General features: G+C 42.8%; 1 protein-coding gene across 5 annotated transcripts in view; it reads left to right on the top strand.

Moving 5' to 3' along the window:
- The window catches only part of ano5a (anoctamin 5a), a 196,659-nt gene that overhangs the window by 59,106 nt on the left and 112,596 nt on the right, over positions 1-24,957 (top strand). For 3 of the 5 annotated variants that reach the window (XM_072272736.1, XM_072272733.1, XM_072272732.1), the window contains one exon: positions 10,882-10,935. The exons of the other annotated variants lie outside the window; for them this stretch is intronic. In XM_072272736.1, coding sequence (XP_072128837.1) covers positions 10,933-10,935 — 3 coding nt within the window. In that variant the 5' untranslated portion in view covers positions 10,882-10,932. The remainder of the gene's footprint in view (positions 1-10,881; positions 10,936-24,957) is intronic. 5 annotated transcript variants of the gene reach the window in all.

The raw sequence follows: 24,957 nt of genomic DNA, 5'->3' as shown, positions 1-24,957 counted from the left end.
AGTGCTTCACAATGCCCTATTTTCAGATGACTGTGTGTGTGTGTGTGTGTGTGTGTGTGTAGAGAGAGGGAGAGAGAGGTATGCGCCGACGTCTGCTGACTAACTGCCAGTGGCTCTATTTTCATACACAGCGCAGACGTGCTGCAGCTGTGTAGGTTAGAATGAAGCATGAAAGACACTGAGGCAGCCGCATTGCTGAGCAATTGCAGTGCTCGCCTTTAAACTGGAGGTTGGGCATTCCTGAACAAAGACACTGATCAAGTGCTCATCAGCAAATTCCAAGACATAATATAACTCTTTCAAAGAAGTAGATGATGTTGAGGTCAATTATGTCTTGCTGGCAAACTACTATGTCCTAAATAAAGGGAGGTAGGTGGATTGCCCTTTATGTAAAACAAAACAGCCTCCAACAATAAAGCCTTGAGTTCGCAACAGTGTTTTAATTACTCATTTAACCCACTTTTAAATGGTGTCCAGTGATTTTAACTGTTAAGCAGTTTAAAGTTGTTTTGAGATTTTACACCCGCAGGTTCATTTGCATCGTCACACTACAAACATGGTAGAAATTTAAGCAAAGGAGGCCCAAGGTCATGTTAATTGTTGCTGGGAATTTGGAATGCGGTAACAAATCCTTTCTTTAAAAAAACAGGGAAATCTCTACTTTCATTTGCATTCATACATATGTAGAAATGTGAGGAGACCAAACTGCCATTTTGCATCTTTACCGCTATTCAGTGAGATCATGTTTTCAGTGTGCCTGAAAGAGAGGGGAATGGGGCTGTGTGTGTGTGTGTGTGTGTGAGAGAGAGAGAGAGAGAGAGAGAGAGAGAGAGAGAGGGGGGGATGGGGCAGTGTGTCTGAGAGGGAGGGATGGGGTGGTGTTTCTGAGAGAGAGGGAGGGATGGGGCTGTGTTTCTGAGAGAGAGAGAGAGAAGGATGGGGCGGTGTGTCTGAGAGGGAGAGAGGGAAGGGGCAGTGTGTCAGAGAGAGGAAAGGGGTGGTGTGTCAGAGTGGGAGGGGGAAGGGGTGGTGTGTCTGAGAGAGAGAGGGATGGGGCAGTGTGTCAGAGAGAGGAAAGGGGCGGTGTGTCAGAGTGGGAGGGGGAAGGGGTGGTGTGTCTGAGAGAGAGAGGGAAAGAGGGATGGGGTGGTGTGTCTGAGTGGGAGGGGGATGGGGCGGTGTGTCTGAGAGAGAGAGAGAGAGAGAGGGATGGGGCAGTGTGTCAGAGAGAGGGATGGGGCAGTGTGTCAGAGAGAGAGAGGGATGGGGTGGTGTGTCTGAGAGAGAGGGAAGGGGTGGTGTGTCTGAGAGAGAGAGAGGGAAGGGGTGGTGTGTCTGAGAGAGAGAGAGGGAAGGGGTGCTGTGTCAGAGAGGGAGAGAGGGATGGGGCGGTGTGTCTGAGAGAGAGGGATGGGGTGGTGTGTCTGAGGGAGAGAGGGAAGGGGTGGTGTGTCTGAGAGAGGGAGAAAGGGATGTGGTGGTGTGTCTGAGAGAGGGAGAGAGGGATGGGGTGGTGTGTCTGAGAGAGAGGAATGGGGTGGTGTGTCTGAGAGAGGGATTGGGGTGGTGTGTCTGAGAGAGAAAGAGAGGGATGGGGCAATGTGTCAGAGAAAGAGAGAGATGGAGAGAGGGATGGGGTGGTGTGTCTGAGAGAGAGGGATGGGGCGGTGTGTCTGAGAGAGAGGGAAGGGGCGGTGTGTCTGAGAGAGAGAGGGAAGGAGTGGTGTGTCTGAGAGAGGGAGAGAGGGATGGGGTGGTGTGTCTGAGAGAGGGATTGGGGTGGTGTGTCTGAGAGGGGGATTGGGGTGGTGTGTCTGAGAGAGAGGGAGGGATGGGGCAGTGTGTCTGAGAGAGAGAGGGAAGGGGCAGTGTGTCTGAGAGAGAGAGGGAAGGGGTGATGTGTCTGAGAGAGGGATGGGGTGGTGTGTCTGAGAGAGAGAGGGATGGGGTGGTGTGTCTGAGAAAGGGATTGGGGTGGTGTGTCTGAGAGAGAGAGAGAGGGATCGGGCAGTGTGTCAGAGAGAGAGAGAGAGACAGAGAGAGGGATGGGGTGGTGTGTCTGAGAGAGAGGGATGGGGCGGCGTGTCAGAGGGAGGGGGGATGGGGCTTGTATACTGTGTGTGTGTGTATATATACATACTGTACACACCATATAATACAACTACTCTATAGACAACCACAGCATAGCAAATTTTAAATTGTTCCATTCAGGGCTAAAGATTTATCGCTGGGGTAACATCTTTTATGATGGGAGGAGGGAGTGGGGGCACCTTGCTCATCAGGTGAGACTTGTGACTGTAAGACAATCTTAGGTTCTGGAACCTCCTCCGAAGTGGTTGAAGGAGTTAATTCTGGGACTGCAGACACTGGTTCTGACAGCGCCGGCCACTTTTCTTCTCTAACAATTGTCTTTGCTCTCCTCTGCTGATCAATGTGTCATCTGAAGATGACACATCAGACAAAATCTCTGCTGTGTAGGGCAGTGATCCAGTTCTTTTCCTTAATCTTGCCAAGTACCCACCTTTTATCACCTCTGTAGTCCTTCATCGGGACTGCTTGACAACGAGTGAACGTCCAGTCTCCTTGTTTGAGGAACCTGCAATTTGTCTCAGCTGTTTGTCCTGCATACTCCTTCTGAGATTGGATTTGAGGAGATTCGGACATGACCCTGGAACAGCATAGCTGGTGAGTCATTGGTTTGGAGTGTGCTGCATTGTGATTTGCAGGGAGGAAATTAGTGGGCCTCTGATTCAGTGTCAGTGTAGTGTGTTCTGCTGACATTGCTCACAGTACATTATTTAGACTCTGGACAAATGTTTCCACCAAACCATTTATAGCTGGATGGTACGGTGTAGATTCATTTTCAGGAATAACTGAAACTGTTCCGTCACAAACTGTGGTCCATTGTCACTGACTAAGTGTTCTGGAACACCAGTCCTTGAAAAGAAGCTTCTCAACAGTGTGCAAGGCAGTAGTGGGGACTATTGGGAACACTTCTGCCCACTTCGTAGCTGCATCCACTACTACCAAGAAATTTGTGGCCATGTATAGTCTGGCAAAATCCACATGAGTCTTCTGCCAGGGCAATGTAGGCCATTGCCAGAGATGGAGAGGCACTGCTCTTGGCATCTTCTGGGCATGTTGGCATCCCAAGCTGTGAAAGGTGAGCTGCTCAATCTGCTGATCTATCCCAGGCCACCAGACAAAGCTTCAAGCTAATGCTTTCATTTTGACCACGCCTAGATGACTGGAATATAGCTCTCGGCTTGGATGGTACAACAACTCTCAATCCCCAGATAAGGCAACTCCGTCAAGGCAATTTTTCTGGTAAAGGTGGGGAACTGGAGTTTCTGCTGCTCATTCTAAATATTTGGGGTTGTCATGTAGACTTGAGAGACTGTGGGGTCTTTTCTGATTTCTCTATTGATCATCTCTGCTTAAAAAGGAGACTTCTGATTTGCATTAGGGAGAATGCTTTAAGCGTATGGAACGTCGACTCAGACCATGAGACGCCTGCATCGGGCATTTTCATGCCTTACAAGGTGCAGATTGGAAGTCTGTGTGGGGCGCCACTCTTCGCACAGACACTAGAGTAATGTGTGGTTAAGTGCCTTGCTCAAGGACAGAAATGCGCTGCCACAGCTGTGGCTCGAACTAGCGACCTTGAGATCACTAGACGAATGCCTTAACCACTTGGCCATGTGCCCACGTTCCCCTCCTCTCCCTCCCCTTTAAACGTAGTATCCTTTATCGTAAATTTTTTGGGTATTTCCTTTTCCAAGGATAAACAGGACAGGCCATCAGTATTTCCGTGTTTAGTCATCCTCTTCAAATCGATGTTGTAATTGTGACCCCCAAGAAACAGAACCCATCTCTGTATTTGTGCTGCTGCTCTCAGTGGAACACCCTTCTGTGGATTGAAAAAGGACAGCAGTGGTTGATAATCAGTAATGAGGGTAAACGTTGAAACATCTTACACCACAAACCAGAGTCAAGGCCTCTCTGCCAATCTGTGCATAACTTTTCTCTGCAGCCCTAAGGGAACATAGTACAAAGGCTGTGGGAAGTTCACTTTCATCACTCATGTGACATGACTACACCTATACCATCAGGCGAGGCATCGCAGGCAAACTTCAGTGGACGAAGTGGATCATAATGTATGAGTACAGCGTCTGATGTCACCATTTCCTTTAGCTGTTTGAAAGCCACCTCACATTGACTTACCCATTACCATTTCTTCCTGATCTGTAGTAATGAGTTCAAGGGTTGGAGCACCGTAGCCAGATCTGGCGGGAATCTGTTATAGTAATTGATAAATCCTAAATAAGGACCACAACTCTGACACGTCCTTTGGCCTTGGGGCATCCACCACTGCTTGAATTTTCTAAGCAAACTTGTATAATGCTTGTGTGTTATTGGTGTGGCCACAGCAAATGATGCTTAGTTTAAATAATTCACAGTTGTTGCATCATGCTCTGAGCCCATAATCTTCTAATCTTTTTGAGACTCTCTTGAGATTTTGGAGATGCTCCTTGTCATCCTTACCAGTAACAATGATTCACCCAGGTAACACTGAATGCCTGGACAGCCTGTAGCAATTGGGCCATAACTTTATCCCAGAGTGCTGGTACAGGTGCTACTCTAAAAATAAGCCTATTATAGCAATAAATTTGCAGGTAAGAAACTCTTTGGGCTCTTCCAACTTCATCTGCAGGGAGACCTCGGCTAAGTCTACTTTACTGAAGTGTTTCCCTCCAGAAAGATTGCAAAAGTATCCTCCATCCTGGGCAGATGGCATTGATCAACTTTCAGTACTGGTTTGATGCTGACCTTAAAATCACCACAGGTCCTGACAGACCCATTTTTCTTGGCTTCTGGGACCACTGATGTTGTCCATGGGTTCCACTGAACCTTGGAAAGAGTTGCTTCAGCCTCCTTGTGATCCAACTCACAGGCGACTTGATCATGGATGATATAAGGAACTGGATGAGCTTTGCACATGGCATTTTCATTGAACGCTGTTGTAGCCCCCCTGGCGTTTAACAGCGTTTAACATAACAAAGAAGCATTCCTAAGTATAACATAACAAAGAAGCCATTTTAATTAGCCTACACAGTAACATAAAAGACAAAACCCCCTTACACTATTTTACCCTTTATATGTTTAAATTTAACAATGCCATCCTTGAACACGTAGCATCATCCAGTACCTTTCTTAATTTGCTTTCAGTTGACTGTTGCAGGGGATGTGGTGTGCAACTGGTGGACGGATCTCCAGTCAAGTTGTAATTGTCTCAGCTGCTCATGACCCTACAATGCTGACCCTCCTGTTTTTACCACATACAAGCCTAATGTGGCTTGTTGGTTGTTGTATTTCACTGTTATGAATGTCATCCCCAGAGGGGTTATCTTTTCTCCATTATAAGCTTTTGGTTGGATATCTGCAGGCTTCAATTCAGTATCTTAGAAATGTTGTTCAAACACAGTTTGTGTAATAATTGAAACTGCTGAGCCAGTGTCAAATTCCGTGTTAATTAATTTGCTGCTCACTTCTGGTATATGCCATATTGCTTCTCCGTTATGAGTTTACACATTGTAAATTTCAAGGCTACTTAGCCTATGTCGCTCATTATTTTCAGTTTTTTTTCATCAACAGCATGCAGTCAGTGCTCTTTGAAACTGCAGTTTGACTTTTTATCTTTTTCTCATCCCTGTGCAGTCCATTTATTTTTATCTGCCTGTCATGCTCTTTGTATGTGTCTTGGCTTCAGGTAAATTAGCGGCATGCTAGGTCACAGCAGCTGGTGCAGGGCCAGACATTTAAGACACACGTTAAGAACTTAAAGTGCTGTGTGTCTACCCCATCAGGAAGTTGCTCGTTGGTGGAAAAACTGAATGAGCTGGACTTTGTGTGGCTGATGGTGCTACCTGAATTATATGCATCAGACGGGTTGGTTTGTGAAGGCCGTGTGCAGTCTAACAATTTTAGTTGCTCCTCTTGGACCCTGTTGGACATTGTTAATTTGGAGTGCTGCGAGTCCAGTTCACTGATTTATTGGCAGATGACAGGGAAGCTGTGAGGCTCTGGTCGTAGCAAGGACAAGGCCTCAAGCCCCGGTGTTGCCTGTTAACAGCCACCTAGAAGAGAAGCTTTGGAGATGGTGTGGCGGGGCAGTGTGCTGCGTGTATCCAAACTGGAATCTGAGCTGCTGCACAGTGCTTGCTTGGCAGAAGACAAGCCATATTGTGTTTGCAGACTGCGGTAATATTCAGGGTCTGGGACTATATATATATATATTGTGTGACTGTATTTTACCTGATATCTTATTTGTGCTTACTATCTTCTTTATGCTATATGAGCCTTGTGCTGTGTATAACTGTTGGTACTGTGTTTCGCACCTTGACCCTGGAGTAACTCTGTTTTGTTTGGCTGTGTTTATGGGCATTCATGTATGGTTGAATGACAGTTAAGCTTGAACTGTATCGCATTTTCTGCAATTTTTGCCTTCCGACCCGCACTGCTCTGGTGTATGTGAGCCCCTGCCACAATGGTAACACAATTTCTTTGGCCAGGCAGGTTTCTGTTTAGACATTGCAATTTTGTTTATGCTCCCTTTCATTCCTGACTGCAACTCCATTTCTTCTCTGCATGCAGTTTCCATTGATAGTGATTTCAACTTCTCTCTTAAATGGGAGTTGCGCTTCAGTTAGAAACCATTTTTGAATGCTTTTTTGTAAGATTCCACTGAACTGACAATGCTCAGACAATCTCTTAATTTCAGCCACATACACTGAAATGGAGGCCCTTTCATTTGATTCTGCTTATGAGGCCTAAGGCATTCTGCAGTTAACAGTCATTCGATTCTAAATGTTCCTGTGTTACTTTCATAATATCAGCAAAGCTCATTTGGACTGCTTTGGTTGGAACAGTTAGACTTCAAAGCAGAATTGTATGCTCTTTCACTTAATGCAGTTAGTAAAACTGGCACTTGTTTCTCATCAGCTATTTCATTTGCTTCAAAATACTGCTTAATTTGCTCAATATACAATATTTAGTTATCTCTTATGCAATTAAGCATATCTATCTTTCTGATGTAGCCTGCTCTTTTTTAAAACTTATTATTATCACCCTGTACTCACTGTTTTTGAGCCAATGTATTCATCAGTTTTCTGCTTTTTTTTTAACTCGGTCATCTTTCCCGTACTTTTACATAGGACTCGTATTGAATTGTATAAACAACAAAGAAGGCTTAATCAAACAATATATTTCAATATTACCCAAATATTACTGAAATATTAAATACATATCACTGATTCTCTCTGCATGGGGAAAAGGGGCTGTGTGTGAGAGAGAGAGAGACATGGAGCAGAGTGAGTGTGTGTGTGAGAGAGAGAGACACCATTTACATGAGCATGCTGTCAAAGGTTGTGGTAGAGGTAGAGGTTGGGGACATTTGAGAGACTCTTAGGGAGGCACTTGGATGAAAGAAAAATGGAGGATTATATGGGAGGGAAAGGTTAAATTGATCTTCGAGTAAACTAAATGGTTGGCACAACATCATGGGCCAAAGGGCCTGTACTGTGCTGTACAGTTCTGTATTCTATATTTTCTGCATGATTCTCATATCCTTAGTTCCCTTGGCATTCTGAAATTTGTTGATGTCATCCTTGAATATACTCAGCAACTAAGCACTCACCACTTTGAGTTAAGAATTCATAAGACTGGCAAACATTAAGTAAAAAAAAATTGTTCTGATTGAATCCTAAATCATCATCATCATCACTTTGTGTCATGTCGTGTGATGTGGGCAATCATAGTCTATCCATGACCATGATTATTCTTGGCAAATTATTATACAGATGTGATTTGCCATTGCCTTCTGGGCAGAGTCTTCACAAGACAGGTGAATCTAACCATTATCAATACTCTTCAGGGATTGTTTCCCTGGCGTCAGTGGTCACATAACCAGGACTTGTGATATGCACCAGCTGCTTGTACGACCATCCACCACCTGCTCCCATGGCTTCATGTGGCCCTGATTTTTGCGGGGGGGGGGGGAGTTGGTGGCTAAGTAGGTACTACACCTTGCCCAAGGGTGACCTGCAGGCTAGCGGTGCGAAAGCCCTACACCTCTTTTAGTAGAGACATATCTCCACCCTGCCATCCCTAATCTGAAATTGCCTTCAGATTAAGGACTCTGTGCTCATCCACGTTCTCTAGTTCTGTGCTCCTGCAGGATGAAGCAGCCAAAAAGAAACGGCATGGAGGTTTTTATTTTCTCTCTGAAGTCTTGATTGCTCAAGCAGTAGTTGATTAAGATTAGACAGGCTCCAAAATACTTCATTCTTCTGAAAGCAAATACTGAAATTGCGGTCAATAAAGGGCCCCCAATACATTGGTGTTGGTCCTATAAAATAGATCATCCATATGATATTTTGGCCTCTTTCGATGCTTGTTGGTAGCCCTTCCATGTTCTAATAACCCCTTGGGTTAAGCATGTTGTATCTTTCAATTATCTCCATTTTTCTTTCTAATTTGCTGGTGGATTGTTAATGTGGAAGGTCTTGAAATTTTTCCAAGGAGTTGCTAGTTGGTAGCTTGCATCTGAATCTGAAGCATACAGTGAGTTAAGGTCTCCAGCAAATACTCCAACCATTTAACTTCCTGTCCATCTTTATTTTCCAGTCTGAGATGAAGTCAAAGAGATTTCTGTAAAGGTTTGAGTCTTGACCTTTGATATGGAAGCACAAAGTGACTCTACAAAGTTGTGCTTCTTTCATATTGAGCTAAAGCCAAGTAAGCTTAGCCATTGGATTTACTGATCAAATCAGTTGCTGATATACACTGAATTATTAGGTACAGGAGTGGAACCTGCTGTAGCCTGCATCTGTAACCCAGGGTTTGATATGTTGTGCATTCTGAAATACTCTTCTGCACACCACTGTTGTAATGCATGGTTATCTGAGTTACTGTCACCTTCCTGTTAGCTTGAACTAGTCTGGCTATTCTCTTCGGAGCTCTCTCATTAACATGCTGTTTTTACCCATGGAACTCTGGCTCACTTGATGATTTTTTGTTTTTTGCCCCATTCTCTGTAAACTCTGGAAACTTTTTGTGTGAAAACCCTAAGCGATCAGCAGTTTCTGAGATACTCAAACCACCCCATCTGGCACCAAAAATCATTCCACAGTCAAAGTCACAGATCACATCTCTTCCGCATTCTGATGTTTGGGCTGAACAACAACTGGACCTCTTGACCACGTCTGCATAGTTTTACGTATTGAGCTGCTGCCACATGATTGGCAGAGTAGACATTTGCATTAATGAACAGGTGTACAGCTCTACCTAATAAAGTGGCCACTGAATGTATAACTTATGTAAAGTTTATTTCTCAGGATGTTAGTCAGTGGCAAAGCCTGTTATTATCTATCCCAACAGTTAAGATAGCTGATTCTAATTATCAGCTCTTTCATATAATGGCGATCTTTCATTATATTAAATACAGTAAATACATACAGCCTTTTTCCATTGAGGTTTGGTGAGACTAGAGCTAGAGGTCATAGGTTTAGGGTGAAAAGTAAAATATTTCAGGGGAACCTGATGGGGAATTTCTTCATTGAGAGGGTGTTATGTGTATGGAACAAGCTTCCAGCAGATATATTGGATGCAGGTTTGGTTGCAATGTTTAAGAGAAGTTCAGATAGGTACATGCATGAAAGGGGTATGTCCAGATGCTGGTAGAAAAACAGGTTGGTATTGACTAGATAGGCCAAAGAGCCTGTATCTGTGCTGTGGTACTCTGTGACCCTAATTGCTCTTGTTTTTTTAAAAGTTAGTTTGTAAACTGACAATAACTTGATATCTAGAAACACAATGGCATGTATTTGTGACTGTCATGTAATAAGGCTTCCCTAAGTGCTAAGGAGAGGTGGTCATTCTTGGGCTGTTCTCTCTAGTGAGGCAGAAGCTGAGGAAAGGCCTGATCAAAACTCATAAGATTGAGAGGCATCAATAGACTATCATTCTTCCAGGGTGAGAATGTCTAATACTACAAGGCGTGTGTTTGAGTTATGAACAGTTATGTTCCAAGGTGTGCAGGTCAAGTTTTTTTGCACGGTGGTGGATGCCTGAAACATGCTCTCAAGAGTGGTAGTCATGGCAACTAACATGAAGCCACTTAAATGATTCTTAGAAAGGCACATGAATGTGCAGAGAATGGAGGGTTATGTATGGGCAGAAGGAATTAGTTTAGTTAAGCATTTAATTAGTTCAGCACAACATTGTGGACCAAAAGCCTTGTTCTTTCCTGTGCTGTTCTGTTCTATGATACAAGATCCTTTGCAGAGACATAATCAGATTAAAAATGATATAGTAACACAGCAGAAGATTGGGACAGATTGAGAAGGTGAGAATCTGGGAAAAGTAAGTGAGGTGGAAAGGGTTTGAAAGGAAATTTCATAGCTTGAGGCCTAGGAATCCGAAGACAGAGTTCAGGGTCAGTTAGTGGCGTAGGATAAATCAAGGTGTTCGAAGATGAGGGCAAAGATCTTCAGTGCTGGTGGAGTTCAGAGAGGGGTAATTTAATTTCATTAAATTGAGAAATAAACCTACTTTGACTAATCTTATCATGTACTCAAAAGATTTTTGTGTACTTTTGTACAATTGACAAGGAAAATGTGATGTATATGGTGTAACTATTTACTTCATTCCTCTTTACAGTGACATATGCTCTGCCACTTCTCCAGTGAAATTTTATTAGTTTTATTCCCTTGCCGTGCTTGGTTGCCTGTGCCATTCATGTTAACCTCATTTTGAGACCCTGAAGGATGGCTTGCTTGATCTGGAATCTAACATTAGAATCTCTCCTTGATGACTCATCAGGTACTAAGCACTACAACAGAGACTGCTTCTCTCATCTCTGGTCCTCCAAAGATGGTAAGCAGCCATTGCTCACATGTCCGTCTACCTGTGGTGTTTGTTTGCTATGCATGCTTGAGCTGGGGTTTGTGAAAATAGTGCATGCTTTTACCTTGGTCCAGGGCATGCTTGTGTTTTACCTCCTAATATAAAATCTCTCTCATTCTTTACTTATGTAAAACTGTTGTAAGAAAATTCACTCTGACCTGGAGTCTTAAATTTAATTAGGTCCGTTGTGGAATGTGGTCACTGTACTCTGGTTTCATCCTGAAGTTCCTGCCATCATAAGCACCATTAGCTATCATTTCATTCTAAGAAACATGTCTTTACAGTACAGGCGACCTGGGTTCAATTCCCGTCGCTGTCTGTAAGGAGTTTGTATGTTCTCCCCGTGACTGAGTGGGTTTTCTCTGGGTGCTCCGGTTTCCTCCTGCAGTCCAAAGATGTACCAGTTGGTAGGTTAATTGGTCATGGTAAGTTGTACTGTGATTAGGCGAGGATTAAAACAAGGGATTGCTGGGCTGTAAGGGCCTATTCCACATTGTATCTCAATAAATAGATAAATAAATACACTGATAGATAGGTTCCAAGTACTCAAGGGACTGAGTTATAGGGGGTGTTGGGCAAGCCTGGACTTGATTCTTTCAAACATAGGAGATTGAGAAATGTCCTTACAGAGGTGTATAAATTAAGTTGTATTGATAGGGAGAGCACACAATTGTCAGGGAAAGAGAAACTAAAAGCTAGAGAGCATTGGTTTAAAGTGAGAAGTAACTTCTTCATGGTGGGAATGGTGTGCATATGGAACGAGCTGTCAGAGGATGTTGAAGCATGAACAATAGTAACACTTTAAAAAGACATTTGGATGAGTACATGGATTGGAGGGGTTTAGGGAGATATGGAACAAATGCAGAGAAATAGGACTAAATGAGTGCATACTATGGTTGGGATGGACAAGTTTGGACTGAAAGATCTGTTTCCACCTGTGTTACTTTGCCTCTAAATGTCAGTATGGGCTGTATAAATAAAATATCATCGGCCTCAACTGAGACCCCACTTTACAGCAAAGAACTAGACCCCAGAATTAGTCCAATTGTTCCAGTATCTGTGACCGTGGAAAATCTTCTTTAGATATGCTGCGTACGACAAAGGACAAAGCCAGCCAGATCAATTATCCCGCTGTCTATTCCTTCTCTTCACTTGCCTGTCACCTTTCTGGTGCCCCTCCTCCTTCCCTTTCTCCCATGGTCTGCTCTACTATCAGTTTCCTTCTCCAGCCCTTTATCTTTTATCTTTTCCTCCTATCACCTCTCAGCTTCTCATTTCATCCTCCCTCCCTCACCCACCCACCTTTCCCCTCACCTGGCTTCAGATATCACTCCTTCCCTTCCCCCAACTCCTTATTCTGGTTTCTTCCCCGCTTCCTTTCCAGTCCCGATGAAGGGTCTCGGCCCGAAATAGTGACTGTTTATTTCTCTCCATAGATGCTGCCTGACCTGCCGAGTTCCTCCAGCAGTTTCTGTGTAGTGTTAGTTACAGGCCGCCATTCAGAGAGGTAGCCATCTACCACCACACTCTGGCTTTTTCCACTAAGCAAGTGTTAACTACCCTTAATCAGTCCCTGCCTATCCGAATACTTGCATATCGTGTTTCTTAGAACGCCTTCCAATAATTTACCCACTGCAGATGTTGGGCTCACCAGCCTATTATTTCTTGGCTTATTTTTAGGGCCTTTCTTGAGCAACGGAACAGTATTAGCTGTTGTCTAGTCCTGCTGCACCTGCACGAAGGAAGCTGCCAGAAAAGGTGGTTGAGGCAGGAAGAACAGCAACATTTTAAAAGATATTTGTATAAGTACATAGATAAAATAGGTTTCGAGAGACATGAGCCAAACGCTGGCTAAAGGAATTGGATTAAGTGGTCGCTTTGGCATGGATGAGTTGGGCCACAGGGCCTGTTTTCAAATTGTGTTACTCTGACTCTGTGACTCCACAACTGTTTCAATGCAAACTCATTATTGGCACTGCAGCAGATGTGTCAATCGATATCATTCAAATTCAACTGCCTCTCAGGTAGTGTCCTTTGCTTCTCCCTAAAAGTTGAGTAAATAGGTCCTTAGTGATGTATTTTTAACTGGTTTAAGGTGATTTATTTTCTCTGATGAATACAGAATTTGTGCTGTATAGTCAGTGCAGTATATGCATTAATGATGCTATCTGTTCTTCTCTGTTCCTGGGCTGTAGGTATAACTGATGCGGCACCATTTTCCTTTAACTTAATGTGCATGGCCAGTACTGAGGGAGCTTGCTTGTTCAAATTGGCTGCTATATTTTGCATTTCAGAAGTATTGATTATTTTTTTTTAGTAGTTTAATAACTTGGGTCCTGAAAAATTATGAATTCAGTCTTGAGCTGCAAGAGGTGAGTGGTGTATGTAGCAAGTGGTGATGATCTCTAACAAGTGAGAGCCTAGCTACTGACTCTTGATATTCAATTACTTCACCATCCTCAAGTCTCCCATTATCAACACCTTGGGTTGGGGTTTGGAGAAGCGGGTGGTTTGGTGAGTTGTGGTGGGGGGGGGCGGAGGAAGGTGAAAGGAGGTGGTGGATTGGGGAGCTGTTAAAATTCGCCATTAGCATAAAATAACCGGACTAACCACATCAATACCATGGCCACAAGAGCAAGTCAAAAGGACGGGTATGCTGGGGCAACTTAGCAACCGAGCACTTACAAGTTCCTTGGCATTTACAAGGCATGTCTGATATAGAATAGGATATTTTCTACCTCCCTAAGCAAAAATATCTCCAACAACACTTTAGTTTTAATTCCAACACGCCCCTTTTTATTGGCACTCAATCCCCTATCCTAAATACTTATCTTCCACTGGCACAATGTGATTGCACTATGCATTATCTACAAAGGCTATACCTGCTTCTTTGTTGGCTATGTAGAACAGTCCATGTTCCTAGCCTTTTCCCAGTAATGCCCCCAACTCTTCCTCTGCTCCATTAATAACTGCATCGTTGCTGTTTCACACACCCTTGCCAAGCTCATCAATTTCATCAACTTTGCCTCTAACTTCCACCCTCCCCTTAAATTCACTTGGTCCATCACCCCCCCCCCAACCATTCTCAATCTATCTGTCTCCATACCTAGAGACAAGCTGAACAAACAACATATTTTATAAACCTACGAATTCCCACAATGATTTTGAATATACCTCTTTCTTTCCTGTACTGTAAAAAAAAATTTATTCGCTTTTCTCAGTTTCTTTGTCTCCACTGCATCTGTTCATGGGATGTGACTTTCCTTTCCAGGATATCAGAGAAATCCTCTTTCTTCAAAGAACAGGGTTTTCCTTCCTCTACCATTGATGTTGCCCTCACCCACATCTCCATTTCCTGGCTATCTGCCCTCACGCTGCCTTAACAGGGACAGAGTTCCTCTTACCTTTGCCTACCACCCTGTGAGCCTCCACGTCCATCATATGGTTCTCCACAATATCTGCCATCTCCAAAGGGATCCAAATAGCAAGCATATCTTTACCAGCCCTCTTCCGCTTTCCATAGGGATCACTCCTTCCATGATTCTCTTGTCCAATCTCCCTCCTAGCATTTATCACTGCAAATGACCAAAGTGCTGTACCTGTCCACTCACCTCCACTCAGCACCTCACCTCCACTCACCTCCACTCACCTCCACTCACCTCCTCACTTCCACTCACCTCACCTCCACTCAGCACCTCACCTCCACTCAGCACCTCACCTCCACTCACCTCCACTCAGCACCTCACCTCCATTCAGCACCTCACCTCCACTCACCTCCACTCACCTCACCTCCACTCAGCACCTCACCTCCACTCACCTCCACTCAGCACCTCACTTCCACTCACCTCCACTCACCTCCACTCAGCACCTCACCTCCACTCACCTCCACTCAGCACCTCCTTCCAACCCCTCACCTGTGAATCTGCTAGGCTTATTTCTTGTATCCGGCCTCCTCTGCATTGGTGAGACCCTTCATAAGTTGGGGGGACTACTTCGTCGATCACCTTTGCTCTACCTGCCAAAAGTGACCTTCCCCTTGGCCAAACATTTTAATTCCTATTCCCATTCCCGTTCTGACATATCGGTTCCGTCTCCTGTGCCACAACGAGGCCACACTCAGGGTGGAGGAGCAACACCTCATATTCTGTCTGGGTAGCCTCCAAGCTGATGGCATGAGTATTGATTTCTCCTTCTGGTTAAAAAACCTTTGCTCCCCCTCCCTTCTTCTATTCCCTATTCTGGCCTCTTACATCATCTCACTTACTAGTCACCCCAACTTGGGCCCCCTCCTCCTTTCCTTCCTCCTGTGGTTCACTCTTTTTTCCGATCAAATTCTTTCCTCTCCAGCCATTTACCTTTCCTGCCCGTCTGGCTTCACCTATCGCCTTCCAGCTGTTCTCCTTCCCCACACCCGACTTTTACATTCTGGCATCTTCCCCCCTTCCTTTCCAGTCCTGAGGAAGTGCCTTGGCCCGAAACATCGACTGTTTATTCATTTCCATGGACGCTGCCTGACCTGCTGAGTTCCTCCTGCATTTTGTGTGTGTTGCTTTGGATTTCCAGTATCTGCACAATTTCTTCTGTTTATGATCCTCAAAGAACGCTGCAGCAAGTTGTCAAAGCTTCAATGGCCACTCCCAAAATGCATTCAAGAATCAAGACATTTTGGTTCATGGGATTACAGCAATCCACAAGTTCCCTCCACAAGCCAGATGCAATCCATGGTAAAGTACAACGAAGAAGAGACATTGATATGATGAAAATCCCGTAGTTGTTCACTCCACTGAGATAGTTTCTCCATCATTGGAACGTGTACATTTCAGGAAGGAGGCCCTTGTCATTTCCTGTTGAGTATAGGCTACATATTTTGACTGAATGCTACCAATGCCCACAATATCTAAATGAATAAGAAAGAAATATGATCTTACCTAGGACAATAGGGAAGGAGAATGTAGGAAAATGTAGCAGGATAGAAGAAAATACATTGTCCAAATCTTGTTTTGCAAGTAAAAATTTGAATTTTTGACATCTTGAAGAGGTATGTTCTGTCCTTTGGTATTTGTTTTTATTAGCAGTCCTGTGGTTGTACATGAAAACCACTATGTAGAAGTTATGCGAATGGTTAATGCGAATGTAAATGGAAGCCAAATCTGGGCAACTCGTGTGTGGTGATGTCAACTCTATGCTCTAGCGCATGTGTTGGATACAAGAGATACTGCAGATGCAATGCACGCAATGTGCTGGAGGAGCTCAGCAGGTCGGGCAGCATCAACGGATGGGAATAAGCTTCCGACGTTTTGGGCTGAGACCCTTTATCAGGACTAGATCATCAGCGTTGCATGTTTTAGATATATTGAGCAGCCGGGCATTTCATATTACACAACTTTGTTTTCTCAATGAAAGTAGCAGTTTAATTTCATTCAGTATTGTTGTTGCTCGAATGTGTAATATTTAGTGTATATCTTTTTACGCATTATTTCTTTATGATGGGATACAATTTTCTGTTGATCATAATTCACAGACACTTATTAGGTGATGGCCCGACCGAGCCTGCAACTGAATGTTTCATTATTCTTTTGCCTCTCCATCTTCCCTTTATGTAATTCACTATATCACACATCTTTCTGGCACTGGGGAATCGTTCTTGATGAATGCAGTTGAACTTTAAATGTCAGTCAAGGATCTAGTGCTCAACTAAGAACATCTTGCTTCTGCTATCACTGTGTGGATCTGAGATTGTGTAGAATAGTAATGGGCTTTTATGTCTCAGCACACACATGCAATGCTTTTCACTTCAATTTTTACTCATTTTCGTGGTTACCCCACAGATGCAGCGAAAACATCGGCTCTTCATGAATAAGCGCTTCATGGTACTGTATGGTAATGCACTTGTAGTGTTAAATTATAACAGCGGATTGGAGCCTGCAATTATTTGCATATACAGCAGCAGAGTATCCTCTAATGCTCAAAGATTACCAATGTTCTTGACAATGAAACTATTATGCTAATAATTTCATTTTTGGTAGAGGCTGTATCTCATTTTGTCACTTGCACCACATTACCTGATTTATCAGTAATGGTAATGGACAACACTGTTAATTCTGTCATATGTTCCAGGGGCTAAATTGATTTTGAAGACAACTAGCATAATAGACTGATATTATTGCTTTTGAATTGCTGTGTTATATGTCAGGCAATATTGGAGCTTCAAGAATGCATGAAATTTTTTCATAAATTTGTCATTTTTATATAGGACCTTTCATAGACCAATGTTCTGATTATATAGACTTCCCTATTCTCCTTTGTCTCTTTGTAAAATTCCTTCATTGAACACCAATACCAATTAGAGGTTACATTGCTGTGAAGCGCTATGACATGTGCGGTGTGTGGGAGTTTCATTTACAGTTACTGGGCCTTTTAACCATGTAACAGCAATGTATCACCAAAATATTCCAACAGCCTCTTCTCTGACTAATGCTTGAAACTGGAGAAGTTTGCCTGAGTTTAGAGCCGTTACTCCTTGCATGTTCGATTTTACTGAACTGATTGAGGGAGATTTCCAAACTGGCCGATATGTTTTCAGTATAATGCATACATGCTGTGTTTGGCAGGTGTGATGGTGAGTTTGTACTCATTGTAATGGAAGCATCCATTGTTAATTTTTACCTCATTTGAATATGGGCCAGAAAGCCGGCATGTTAATGTGGAAGTATTGCTAAATGCAGAAAGGGCAGAGTTTGAACACATACAAATGTGTTGAATAGCATGTGGCAAATGCTGCACCTGTTAACAGAATATCCCCTCGGGTCTTGGCACGCAAATACATTCTCATTCAAAAAGTGAGTGGAAATTTATGATGGTGCAGTTACTGGTGAGCATTACAGAGAGGGTTACTCTAGAGGAATTGTAGAATCAAAAATGGAGCCTGTAATAACATTTTTCTCTCTCCCAGCTGGCTCCCTACATCTGTGGCCTTTCCCCTGAGTCACCTACTCGGAGCACTGTTCAAGAACTTGTATAGTGATGGAGCACTACAGCACAGAAATGGGCCCTGTAGCTCATCTAGTCTGTGCCAAAATACTATTCTACCCCTCCCATCCATGTACTTAACCAAACTTCTCTTAAATGTTGAAATCGAATCCGCATCCACCAGTGGTAGTTCATTCTACCCTCTCACCATCCTTTGAGTAAAGAAGTTCCCATTCAAGTTCCATTTAAACATTTCAACTTTCACCCTTAGCCTATGACCTCTAGTTCTAGTCTCACCAATCTCAGTGGAAAAAGCCTGCTTGCATTTATCCGAACTATACCCCTCATAATTTTGTGTACTCTATCACGTCTTCTACTATTCTCCTACCCTCTTGGGAAGAAAGTCCTAACTATTCAGCCTTTCCTTATAACTCAGGTCCTCAAGTCCCGGCAACATCCTTGTAAATGTTCATTGTACTCTTTTAGTCTTATTGATATCTTTCCTGCAAACAGATAGCCAGAACTACACACAGTGCTCTGTATTAGGTCTCACCAAAATATCCCAACTCCTGTACTCAATATTTTGATTTATGAAGTTCTCTAGCCATTGATCGTCATGTTCTAGTCATGAATGATCATTGGAAAGTCAGGAGACACAATTCCAAAGCAAAAGGAACAAAGAACGGCTGTAACAATATGCAATTATATTAGCAAGTAAAACATAGAGCATAGAACTCTTCAGCCCACAATGCTGCGCTGACTAGTATAAACATACTCCATGATCAAGCCACAATCAGGTTGGAGGAACAACACCTTATATTCTGTCTGGGTAGCCTCCAACCTGATGGCATGAACATTGACTTCTCCAACTTCCGCTAATGCACCACCTCCCCCTCAAACCCCATCCGTTATTTATTTATTTACATTTATTTACACATATTCTTTTTCTCTCTCTCCTTTTTCTCCCTCTGTCCCTCTCACTATACCCCTTGCCCATCCTCTGGGCTTCCCCCCCCCCCCTTGTCTTTCTCCCTGGGCCTCTTGTCCCATGATCCTCTCATATCCCTTTTGCCAATCACCTGTCCAGCTCTTGGCTCCATCCCTCCCCCTCCTGTCTTCTCCTATCATTTCAGATCTCCCCCTGCCCCTCCTACTTTCAAATCTCTTATTAGCTCTTCTTTCAGTTAGTCCTGATGAAGGGTCTTGGCCCGAAATGTCGACTGCACTGCTTCCTATAGATGCTGCCTGGCCTGCTGTGTTCACCAGCAACTTTTATGTGTGTTCCATGATCAATCTAACCCTTTCCTCCTACACAACTTATAACCCCTCGTTTCTCTTACGTCCACCTGCCCATCTAAGAGCCTTTTAAATGTCTCTATAGTATCACTGTCTACCACTATCCCTGGCAGTGCATTCTGGGCACCTACCACTGGCTGTGTAGGAAAAAATTCAAAAAGAAAACCTGCCTTTGACAATTCGCCTAGCATGAAAGTAACATGAAGGCAATACCAAAAATCTGTAAACTTGTCAGAAAAAAAGTGGAAGGATAGTTTGGGAAATAGTGGGTCAGCTTATGGTTTAGTTAAAAGGAATCTGCTTCCTAGTTGAGGCAGAGGATGTAGTCTGGTACTGTGAATACTTGTGTCTTCACCAAAGAAGCTGAGGTTAGTATCCGAGGAGAGAAGAGTTGAAGCATTGGATTACACTAAAACAATAGGAGGAGCTCAGCAAATTAGCAGCACTCAAAATTTCTAGGAAGAGGTACAGTTGACATTTCAGGCCGAGACTCTTCGTCAGGACTAACTGAAGAAAGAGTTAGTCCTGACGAAGGGTCTCGGCCTGAAACGTCGACTGTACCTCTTCCTAGAGATGCTGCCTGGCCTGCTGCGTTGACCAGCAACTTTGATGTGTATTGCTTGAATTTCCAGCATCTGCAGAATTCCTCGTGCTTGCGCACTCAAAATTTAATGTCCACCCGTCCAAATGGATGCTTAAGGATATTTGGGATGGAAGTAGAAGCACTGTACACAACTTTCTATCATCTTGGGTATTGAGATGGTGCCAGAGGACTAGAGATTGCTGCTCTCCCACTTTTTATCAGTAGAAGATAAGTCTAGTATCTGGAGACCAATCCATCGAATAGAAAATCTAATCAATGCCATTGCCAGAGAAAAAGATTAATGTGTACTTGGAAAATCAAGTTAAATTTGTTGAAGCCTAGTCATATTTAATTAAGCTGATTGAGTGCTTTGAAGAAATAGCAGTTAAAGGTCATGGTGTCAGATAGGCATAGACTTCAAATAAAGACATCAGTGAAGTGTCTTGTAATTTGTCTCAGGAAGAAGCAGAACGGTGGGGGGGGGAGATGATTTAAAACAGAGTATACAGCAGTGTAGTTCACTAGGATTAAAATTTTATCTTGCTTTGAACATTGGACTTCGATGTTGGAGTACAACATTAAAGCTTGCAAATGATCAGAGTATGTCAATGTGGTGAGCATGATGGGAGCAGACATCAGGAAGGTGTAATCTTGTGAAATAGGCTGATGTGAAGTGATTTAACATTCAAAATTGTTTATTGTCATTCTTCAGTACATGAGCGCAAAGGAGAACAAAATGTTTGTTACTCTGGATTCAATGCAGCATAAAAACACTAAGTATAAAAACACAATAAATATAAAAAGCAATCCTTTTAAACACAATGTGCAAGTAACTTGTATGTAGGTATATATACATAGACATAACATGATCTTAGGCACTGCAGTATCTAAACATGAGATTATTCTAACAGGAAATGATAAAGTGGCAAAATGACTGCACTTTGAAAGGAGAAAGAAGATGAATGTTTTAAATAATGCTATTCTGAGATGGGCACAAGAAACAGTTTGAGATGGTGCAGGAGATTCAACATCATAAGGGAATCTTCTGATGAGAAGCTAGATTTGTTCTCCAAGTGGGAGAAAATGTTCAGGGAAGATAAGAATGTGATATTCAAAATAAACATAGTTTTGCTTCATCTTAAGTCCATAGAGAAACAATGTTCAAATGATAACTGGATTAAACACCAGAGGTCTTTTTTCAAAGTTGCCATAACAGGAGGAAATAACATTTCTTTTATACATAATTGATAAGCTCTGGAATGTATTACCTGAGGATGTTGCAAGTAGATAGCATAGGAACTTATTTTAAAAGGCATCTGGGTAGCTTGATGCATCAGTCTACAGGGTATTAGATGAAAAGTTTGGATCATAGGATTAATTTGAATCACTGGCAAATGAACAAAAGACTAACTGACGCAGGCAGGAGTGACTTTCTACTTGTACATTTCCCAGAGTTTGGAGGTGTTTCATATTCCTAGCTTCATATTTTACTCGTTTCTCATCATGGTAGAAGATGAATACATCTTTGTTTTTTGATAGCTTTAAAAGCATTTGGGAAGTTTAACTACGGAGCATTCGTACTGAGAGATCCAACCCTCTATAATCAGAAACAAGAGAAAATCGGCAGGTGCTGGAAATCCAACCAACACACACAAAGTACTGGAGGAACGGAGCAGGCCAGGCAGCATCTATGGAAAAGAGTACAGATGATGTTTCGGACCGAGACCAATCAGAGCCTTGACGCTAAGGATTTTGGCCTGGGAGGGGACTCTGAAGTTGATTTATTGAGCCATCCAATGGATTAAGGGACTGATTGGCGATAACTCTGTAGTGCCATGAGATGTCTGCTACGAATAGTCTAACTTAATACCTTGATTATGTGAAGAAAGGTGGGAAGCAGGCTTTCATGCCGGGTTTGAGATTTTCAGATACCCTTTTCCTCAGTCATCTGAACATGTTGCTGGTGATGATGTTCCTGATGTTGTCATATACTTTAATATGTACAGTTCTATGCAAACGTCTTAGGCACGTACATATAGCTAGTGTGCCTAAGGGTTTTGCATAGTACTGTGTTTGTCAACTGGGAGGGGAGAGTGAGTTTGTAAGTCTGACGTGAGCAAAGGATGTTGGGGGAATGGTGAGGGTGGAGTACTGCAGGAGGGGTGTGGAACAGGTCGCAGAAGAGCAGTGCCAGGGCAGGGGGTGGCACGGGTGCAGATACACCCAGCCCTGTGACACCAGGCAAGGTCATTTGATTCCAAACAGTTGGTTTATTGATCACTACAGAGTGTCTTTCTGATGCTTCTTGCTCCTTCCCCTCTCCCTGCCCGCTTCCCACTCCTGATCCACAATAGAGACCCATATCAGAATCAGGTTTATCATCACTCACATATGTCATGAAAGTTCTGGGGTTTTTTTGCAGCACTATTTAGGCAAATAAAACTTGTTGATTTAAATTGTGACACTACCATTAGACCTGATTTATTATTCATTATGAATACAAATATTGCAATTGGAACAAATATTCAAAATGTTTTATATAAAACACTCTTGGCCTTTATGGTATCATTGATGCTTTGGTCCTCTCACCATGCCTGAACTCTGAGGAGGTCAGCTTAGCTGTGACAATTGGGAAATGGCCTGCTGGAAATCCACAGGTAGTAGAAAACAACAGTATAGACATTAAACTTCGTTCTCTGTCTAAGCCTCAGTGACTTGGAGCTATAAGAGTTAGGTCAGCATCTTCAAAAGCTCTCATAATAGTAATTAAGTGGGTAAACATTGTGTTATTGAACAGGAAAAACAGATATTTAATTTTTTTATGCCAGTTGTTTAATTTTCATGTATCATTTTAATCTAAACTCTCATGCTGTGAAAGGTTTGCAGCTGTCTTGGTCTCCAGCAATACCAAAATATATCTCTTCAGAGGGGAAAAAAAAAATTAACATGACAATGTGCCATTTCTTCAGCCACATTAATCAATGCAGTATCAGAAAATCCTTATGTATCCTTAAACTCAAGAGATTCTGCAGATGCTGGAAATCCGAAGCAATACACAGAATGCTGGAGGAGCTGGAAAGGTCAGGCAGCTCCTATTGAGAGGAGTTACCATCTACCTTTTCAGGCTGAGGCCCTTGATCATGACTGGAAAGGAAGGAGGAAACCGGAATAAAGAGGTGGGGAAAGGGAAGGAGCACAAGATGGCAAGTGATTGGTGAATCCAGGTGAGAGAGGAGGTGAATGTGTGGGGTGGTATGAAGTGTGAAGCTGGGACGTGATAGGCGAAAGACGTAAAGAGAGAGGAATCTGCTGAGAGAGGAGAGTGGACCATGGGAGAAAGGGAAGGAGGAGAAGCACTAGAGGTAAGTATTAGGCAGGTGAGGAGAAGAGAAGTGGCTAAGGGGGGAGCCGGAATAGGGAATGGAAATTGAGAGAAAGGAGGTAGGGGAGTAAAATTACTGGTTACAGAAATTGATGTTCATGCTATTAGGTTGGATACTACCGAGACAGAATATGAACTGTTGCTCTTTCAACCTGAGAGAGGCCTCATCATAGCAGTCGAACCCCTTGCATCATCATCATCTATCAGTTGCCAGCTTGTACCCTGTATCCTTCCCCCACCAGCTTCCTCCCCCTTCACTTCTAGTCCTGAAGGTCTCAGTCTGAAACATCAACTGCTTATTTCTATCCATAGGTGCTGCCTGATTCACTGAGTTCCTCCAACGTTTTGTATGTGTTGCTATGTATCCTTGATGTTTTAAATCCCCATTGTTCTCCCCAAGGTGACTACAAGAAAATAACTGGTCTCTATAGTTTGCTTGCATTTGGAGGATAGGTTAATTTATTACTGAAATGGTTAAGGATGTTAAATACTTTAAAATCCTATTCTGACCATTTTCTTGTGTTGATTTAAAAAAGATTCATTGTGTTAAATTGCCTCCTCTGTTGTTTATTAATAAAATAGATGATGCACATAGCTGAGCTGTTTCTGCAGAACTATATTTACACAAGATGTGGGCTCATGTTGATTTTCCATTTTCAATGCTAGGAAGTGCATACTTCATTGTTTCTGTGCCTGTGAAGGTGCAGAGCTAAATCTTGTCCCAATCCAGCACAAGCTACTATTGTTACTTAGATGTCGTTTGCACAATAGAGTTAGGAAAGGTTTTACTGCCAGGATAATCTTTTGAAATTCTAATTCGTAAGGCATAATAATTAACTCTTTACTTTTTAAACTAATAGTAAATAATTACTTGAAACTGACCCATGAAGTTAGGTGCTTTATATCTTCCTCCTAGACTTCATCCAGTGGATTCACTTTGCTAATTAGACCATGAAACTTAGGAGCAGAATTAAGCCATTTGGCCCATCGAGTCTGCTCCACCATTCAATCATGATGTATTATCCCTCTCTACCCCAATTTTCCTGCGTTCACTCATAACCTTTGAAGTTCTTGCTAATCAAGAGCATATCAAAGATCAGATGATTTAAATTGCATTTGGAAGTTTTGAACAATTTCATCAGTGACTAAAAGAATGTGTGATGTTAAGCAATGTTCATGCTCTTTATACTGTAGGGAACCAATTCTTTATCTGGAATGATGGAAATGGTTTAAAAATTGTAGCAATCAAAGGGCTAGAGACTTTGTTGTTCCTCTTGTAACTTTTATTATTGTAAGGTAACAACATATAGAGGTATTCAAAGCTTTACAGTGCTAATCACACTATCTTTTTAGAACATGGGACATCAAAGATGGACATTGCATCACAGTACAGTCCTTTTGCCCTCAATGGTGTACCAACAATTTAACGTACTGTCAGATCAATCTAACCCTTCCTTCCAACATTGTCCTCCATATTCTTTCATTCCTGTCCCTATCTAAGAGTTTTGTAAATGCCCTTAATGTATCTTGCCTCTACCACCACCACTGGCAGGGCATTTCATGCCCTCACCACTCTCTGTCACACCTCTGACATCCCGCATACTTTCCTCCAATCACCTTAAAATAGTGCCCCTACATATTAGCCATTTCCACCCTGGGGAAAAAAAAAAGTCTCTGGCTCTCTGCTCGATCTATGTCTCTAATCATGTAAAACTCTATCCATTCACTTCTCATCCTCCTTTGCTCCAAAGAGAAAAGTCCT

This window comes from Mobula birostris, chromosome 11 (assembly GCF_030028105.1).
Source record: "Mobula birostris isolate sMobBir1 chromosome 11, sMobBir1.hap1, whole genome shotgun sequence".
In the NCBI taxonomy this organism is placed as follows: Eukaryota; Metazoa; Chordata; class Chondrichthyes; order Myliobatiformes; family Myliobatidae; genus Mobula; species Mobula birostris.
The sequence above is the reverse complement of the archived record's forward strand: the minus strand, read 5'-3'. Positions and strand labels throughout refer to the sequence as shown.